This window comes from Neoarius graeffei, chromosome 1 (genome assembly GCF_027579695.1).
Source record: "Neoarius graeffei isolate fNeoGra1 chromosome 1, fNeoGra1.pri, whole genome shotgun sequence".
NCBI classification, from domain to species: Eukaryota; Metazoa; Chordata; class Actinopteri; order Siluriformes; family Ariidae; genus Neoarius; species Neoarius graeffei.
The window spans coordinates 70,530,388-70,537,851 of record NC_083569.1 but is presented as its reverse complement, the minus strand read 5'-3'; the positions used below and the strand labels follow the sequence as shown (position 1 = coordinate 70,537,851).

General features: G+C 39.8%; 1 protein-coding gene across 1 annotated transcript in view; it reads right to left on the bottom strand.

The window, feature by feature from the left end:
• Positions 1-3,581: 3,581 nt before the first annotated feature.
• Positions 3,582-7,464, bottom strand: part of pcxb (pyruvate carboxylase b) — a 482,389-nt gene continuing 478,506 nt past the window's right edge. The window contains exon 20 of the mRNA XM_060924639.1: positions 3,582-4,192. Within this exon, the coding sequence (XP_060780622.1) occupies positions 3,941-4,192 (252 nt within the window). The 3' untranslated portion in view covers positions 3,582-3,940. The remainder of the gene's footprint in view (positions 4,193-7,464) is intronic.

Below are 7,464 nucleotides of genomic sequence, written 5' to 3'. Positions count from 1 at the left end.
ATTCAAATATCTTGGTCTCGGGCATTTAAGATCCATGCGCCTTACGGTCTTGAATCGTTTCCTGCTTCTCTTCAAATTCTCCTCCAACTTATTTCTGATTGCACAAGTGCTTGTGTTTGAAGGGTAGTATAAATGTGCATGGCTAGTGAAAGCATCTCAACACTCAGGTCACCCTCCATTATTGTTTTGAGAGCGAGGCCGGTATGCTCAGGATATTCGTATTTCTGACATATATTTGAATTTTGCATGGCTTGGATATGCTGATGATTTGGCATTGACAGCAGAAACCAAAGAACCCCTGCAAAAAGCTGCAGACGTATTGTGCGATCTTCTACAAAGATTTGGTTTAGTCATTAGCATCAACAAAACTGAAACTATGATTTTCAATTTCAAGGATAAGGAGTATCCAAGCAGCATCATCAACATCAAGAATAAACCTCTTGAAAATGTAACACACTTTACGTATTTAGGAGCTGTAATTATCTTGCTCTGAACCTGGAACATCAGATAAGGAACTGGAAAGAAGAATTGGATTAGCACACAGTAATTCTGCTGAGTTGAAAAACCGCTGTAACTACCATCTTAAATTAAACATACGGATAAAGTTCTATAACACATAACAGAAGTCGTCTCTGTTATTGCTGCGAAACATGGACTCTCACACATGGACAATACAATTGAATTGAAATGGCTCATATACAGTTTCTCAGACGTATGGTGAGAGGTGGAATGGCTCGGAAGTAATCAAGGAAAGAGACTGAAGAAGCAAACGCTCTAGCAACAACCAGAAATAGCAGCAGTATTGGAAGTACCAACGGGGCCTGGAAATATACCAGTGAAAAGATATTGTTAACATCCATTATCTGTAGCCGCTTATCCTGTCCTACAGGGTCGCAGGCAAGCTGGAGCCTATCCCAGCTGACTATGGGCGAGAAACACAAAAAAATTGAACAGTACATTAAAAAACAAAACATTAAATGGATTGCCCATGTAATAGAGTCATCTAACAAAACACTTACCAAGAGGTTGATGTTTGTAGATGAAAAGTTGAGTAAAGTTGGATTCCACCACAAGACTGTGTATGAAAATGTTAAAAAGTTCCAAGAAGAACTGGGCGCTTCAGTGGAGTTATTTCTTCAGGAACGTAGATGGAGAAAGACTGTTGGTCATACCAACTTAAATTAAGTTGATGCCTTAAAGGTAGACTGCCTTCCAGACTTTAAGTGTAGGTCATAAAAAGAATTTTCCCTGACACCCAATTATTTTTGTTTAGTGGATCAAAAGCTACTGAATTCGAATCACAGATGACCAATTTTATTAGTTTTTTTTATAGAACAATTAATGAATTTAGAGCCACGTGACCCTAAATTCTCTGCTATTTTTTCCTGCTTCACCATGACCCAATTCAAGATACTATGTCATGCATCATGTGGTGGGCTTTCCCTGTTTGCGCAAGGCATTGTGGGATACAAATTTGAAACAGGAGAGAAAAATGAAGGACGTGAGTGTGCGAATGAAATGTGAAAGACTGACTACAATAATGGAAAGCAAGAAGAAAAGACGTTATGTTGCGAAGGAAAGGGAACACAGGACCAAAATAATAAATATCGGCAGTCAGCGAGCACCTCGGTGTGATCAGCTGTTCGTTTAGTGACAGAATGATGTAACTGTCAGTGCACGGTCAAGGTAAACCTGTAGATGGCAGTAATGCAATACTGTGGATGCCAGCTGCCATAAAACCCAAAAGAAGAAGTAGTTGTTAAACCTGTGCATACGCACACGGACTTCCTCTGTCTGCTTTGACTGTGCGAAGTGAGCAATTTCATGCACATTTGTTAGGGGAATCCCCTCAAATTAAATAACTTCCCAGCCACAGAATGGCCTGATTTTTTGAGATATTACAGAAATAAACATATACCACAATGACCAAACTTCAGAGGGAACTAAATTTTACCGATTTTATGAAATCGAAAGGCCGTCTAACTTTAAGTGCTGTAAGGAATGATAGGTTATGCATGTATGTATGTATGTACCGTATGTATGTATGTATATAGTATGTTATGCATCACATTAGACCCCAGTACTTACGTCATGCCTCTGGTTCCGGAACACTGGAATGCAACGTAAAAACACACATTGGTGCTGCTTTATCCAGACTTGCTTTGGTTCAGTGTAAACAACCAAAGCTGGCATAATGAGGGGTTTTCTTAATGGCAGTATTGCAGAATATCTGTGTTAAAGGGCCTTTAGACTCTTGGTTGTCTCTCTGACCAATGTCTACCCTCCCCCCCACACAGTTAAATACAGTAGTGTGGCCTATTTTGTATAGATTTACGACATATAACTTCAATTAAATCCATTTCAGTGGCAGTTTGTAATACTAAAAAAATGTAGAAAAGTTGGGGTGGCACGGCGGTGAAGTGGTTAGCACTGTCGCCTCACAGCAACAAGGTCCGGTTTCGAGCCCCGTGGCCGACAAGGGCCTTTCTGTGCGGAGTTTGCATGTTCTCCCCGTGGGTTTCCTCCGGGTGCTCCGGTTTCCCCCACAGTCCAAAGACATGCAGGTTAGGTTAACTGGTGACTCTAAATTGACCGTAGGTGTGAATGTGAGTATGAATGGTTGTCTGTGTCTATGTGTCAGCCCTGTGATGACCTGGCGACTTGTCCAGGGTGTACCCCGCCTTTCGCCCGTAGTCAGCTGGGATAGGCTCCAGCTTGCCTGCGACCCTGTAGAACAGGATAAAGCGGCTACAGATAATGAGATGAGATGAGATGTAGAAAAGTTCAAGTGGGGGAAAATACTCATCTAAGGCACTGTATATCTTAAAGTGCTGTAGCCTACTACTACTCTTCAGAACAGTTTAGACTTCCAAAAAGTGCAGAAAGATGAAATCTTGAATGAGATGAGGCAGTGTTTACGGCTGTGAGGCTGAATGGGATGGAACGAGGTGAGCCAGCGTACAGAACACTACACTGCAGAATGATGAAAGTTTGAATGAAGTGAACCAGTGCACACTCTGAAGATGAAGATGCTCCATCATGTTACAATTAACATGTGACTCTACACTAACAGTAGTAGCATAAACAGTAGTACTCAAGCCTTTGTAGGTCATGTTACAAAGCATCCAGGGATGGAGAAGGTGGGCTTGGAGAAGGACAAGAAAGAAGGATTTGATCATGACCACTTTCTGTTGCATCATTATTGCACACTGTTTTGCAATATACTGGTTTAAAGGGCTTGATATAAACAATAATGGCTGTTCAACATTCAAAGATTTACACTGAAACAAACATTAGCTTGCTTTTATAATTTAATTCTAAAATGGTTCAATAATTCTGTGAATTTTTAGCATGTGCGATTATGTAAGATACATTATCATGACAACCCGTCTAATGTTCTGCTTTAATTGGTAATGCATGTTCCAGAGAGCTTGATATTAATAGATGTAAAATATTATAATTCACTAATGTACCATTAAGACAAAATTAGTGTACTTTGATCCGGAAGAGATCTCGTACAAACACACAAATTAAACGTCATACATTTTCATAATGTACAATGATTAGATTAGTCACGTTAACAGGCAATAAATTCATTTATCACTTTCAATACTGGACTCATCACAGTGGAAAATATAACTCTGTCACAGAGTAGCTTGATACAAAATGCCACAGAAAGTTTTGCTCGGTGAAGATGTGTGTTTCAAACTGATGACAGAAAGAGAACTGCAATCCTACACTCTAGTCACATTTTGTAGTGCTGAATAAAATATTAATATTGTGGATATTACACCTCTCTTGTACTTGTAATGTATATTTAAAGCTGCTTGAAATGTATTATTGAAATTGAATCCCAATTAGGAAAGTTAATAGTCAAGCGTCATCAGCGCTAGTGGGCTTGTGTTTTTTTAACCTCTGCCCTGTTCCTGATCTTTAACCTTTACTCTGTGATCTCCAGGATCAAATCATCCCCTTCCAGTGTGCTATCAGTCTTGATGTACACCTTGGCCACGGTTCCTGTGAGAGGCGAGTTCACCACAGTCTCCATCTTCATGGCGCTGAGCACACAGAGGGGTTGACCTTTCTCCACCTTCTGACCCTGCTTCACTTTCACCTCCACCACCTTCCCTGGCATGGGGGCTCCCACCTGACCCTTGATGTCCTTCAAAGCCTTTGGATGGAAGTGCATCTCCTGAAGGTAGTACACAAGATTCAGATTACAGTGATTGAGGGAATACTCTAAATTCATCACATCACTCCTGTAGTATATATGAGATTATTGTATCCACATTCACTGGATATGAGCAATCACACACTCTGATTGGCTACTCTACTACTAGGATATCAGTTCATATACTGTGAGTAGAGAAAAACAAAATGGCAGAGTGTGTTGCTGAACCAACCGAGGATGAAATAAAACCTCTACTTGAAAATAACCCCCCCCCAAAAATAAAAAAGCAACAAAATATGGAATAAAAGTGTTTGATGGTAAGAATGTATCTTTTTTTATTTTTCAAGAATTATCATTCTACCATTTTTCACAAATTGCTACTATCATTTCACCGGTTTGTTTACAGTGGTGCTTGAAAGTTTGTGAACCCTTTAGAATTTTCTATATTTCTGCATAAATATGACCTAAAACATCATCAGATTTTCACACAAGTCCTAAAAGTAGATAAAGAGAACCCAGTTAAACAAATGAGACAAAAATATGATACTTGGTCATTTATTTATTTATTGAGGAAAATGATCCAATATTACATATCTGTGAGTGGCAAAAGTATGTAAACCTTTGGTTTAAGTATCTGGTGTGATCCCCTTGTGCAGTAATAACTGCAACTAAACGTTTCCGGTAACTGTTGATCAGTCCTGCACACCGGCTTGGAGGAATTTTAGTCCATTCCTCCATACAGAACAGCTTCAACTCTGGGATGTTGGTGGGTTTCCTCACATGAACTGCTCGCTTCAGGTCCTTCCACAACATTTTGATTGGATTAAGGTCAGGACTTTGACTTGGCCATTCCAAAACATTAACTTTATTCTTCTTTAACCATTCTTTGGTAGAACGATTTGTGTGCTTAGGGTCATTGTCTTGCTGCATGACCCACCTTCTCTTGAGATTCAGTTCAGGGACAAATGTCCTGACATTTTCCTTTAGAATTCACTGGTATAATTCAGAATTCATTGTTCCATCAATGACAGCAAGCCATCCTGGCCCAGATGCAGCAAAACAGGCCCAAACCACGATACTACCACCACCATGTTTCACAGATGGGATAAGGTTCTTATGCTGGAATGCAGTGTTTTCCTTTCTCCAAACATAATGCTTCTCATTTAAACCAAAAAGTTCTATTTTGGTCTCATCTGTCCACAAAACATTTTTCCAGTAGCCTTCTGGCTTGTCCACATGATCTTTAGCAAACTGCAGACGAGCAGCAATGTTCTTTTTGGAGAGCAGTGGCTTTCTCCTTGCAACCCTGCCATACATGCCATTGTTGTTCAGTGTTCTCCTGATGGTGGACTCATGAACATTAACATTAGCCAATGTGAGAGAGGCCTTCAGTTGCTTAGAAGTTACCCTGGGGTCCTTTGTGACCTTTTCGACTATTGCATGCCTTGCTCTTGGAGTGATCTTTGTTGGTCGACCACTCCTGGGGAGGGTAACAATGGTCTTGAATTTCTTCCATTTGTACACAACCTGTCTGACTGTGGATTGGTGGAGTCCAAACTCTTTAGAGATCGTTTTGTAACCTTTTCCAGCCTGATGAGCATCAACAACGCTTTTTCTGAGGTCCTCAGAAATCTCCTTTGTTCGTGCCATGATACACTTCCTCAAACATGTGTTGTGAAGATCAGACTTTGATAGATCCCTGTTCTTTAAATAAAACAGGGTGCCCACTCACACCTGATTGTCATCCCATTGATTGAAAACACCTGACACTAATTTCACCTTCAAATTAACTGCTAATCCTACAGGTTCACATACTTTTGCCACTCACTGATATGTAATATTGGATCATTTTCCTCAATAACTAAATGACCAAGTATAATATTTTTGTCTCATTTGTTTAACTGGGTTCTCTTTATCTACTTTTAGGACTTGTGTGAAAATCTGATGATGTTTTAGGTCATATTTATGCAGAAAAATATAGAAAATTCTAAAGAGTTCATAAACTTTCAAGTAACACTGTACATTCTAAGCAGAAATTATTTCATTGGATGTTTTGTATAAAGTTTTTATTCATCAAATTTGCAAAAAATAAAAATAACAATGCTGTGTTTCTGAAAATCCAGTGAATGTGGAAAGAAAAAAACAGTTATTCCATTCAATTTCATCGTACATGGTTTATAGCCGATGAGGCGTGTCAGCTCATGTATGACTCGATTTTGTGGAATCACTGATAAATATCATGGACAATAATTTTGACACATTTTCCATAACAAAGTAAAAGATGGAAAATCTGTTCACCCATACCAATACTAATATATAATTGAAAACTTTATGTAAAACCTTTGGCATTTGAATCTGAATTGCATTTCATCTGAATAACAAACACAGTACACAGTAAAGTTGTAACCCTTTTGTTGAAACCAAAAAACATTAAACTTACTGTTTTGTCATCAGTCCGTTTGTGCAATTTTTATGTTGATTAAATGATGTGTGCTCAGTCTATCAACTATCAGTTTTTCCTCCAAACATTTTAGTAGAAAAATAACCATTGAGTAAATAATCCACTTTATTCACCTTTATTACACCTGCGACCGAGTCTGTAACATGCCTACTGGTAATGTATTATGGAAACGTCACCAAAATGTGTTTGACTATATTAGCCCATTTGAGCTCAAAACTAGGGGTGCGCACACACACACACACACACACACACACACGTGTGTGTCATGTTGTGTAATCATGGGTCATGACTGTCACTGACTCGCTGCTTGAACCTACAGCCCTGGGTTGCTTAGTTAGCCCACAGCCTCGCTTCATATCATTCTATGTGGTTTTTTTTTTTGTATGACTGCCAGTGGTGCTGTTATACCAGGTTTCAAAAAAATACAAATAATCCTCTTTAAAATGTTTGTTAACTGCAGATAAGATTATGTGAATGCCCAAAATCTCATCTCATCTCATTATCTCTAGCCGCTTTATCCTGTCCTACAGGGTCGCAGGCAAGCTGGAGCCTATCCCAGCTGACTATGGGCGAAAGGCGGGGTACACCCTGGACAAGTCGCCAGGCCATCACAGGGCTGACACATAGACACAGACAACCATTCACACTCACATTCACACCTACGGTCAATTTAGAGTCACCAGTTAACCTAACCTGCATGTCTTTGGACTGTGGGGGAAACCGGAGCACCCGGAGGAAACCCACGCGGACACGGGGAGAACATGCAAACTCCACACAGAAAGGCCCTTGCCGGCCATGGGGCTCGAACCCAGATCTTCTTGCTGTGAGGCGA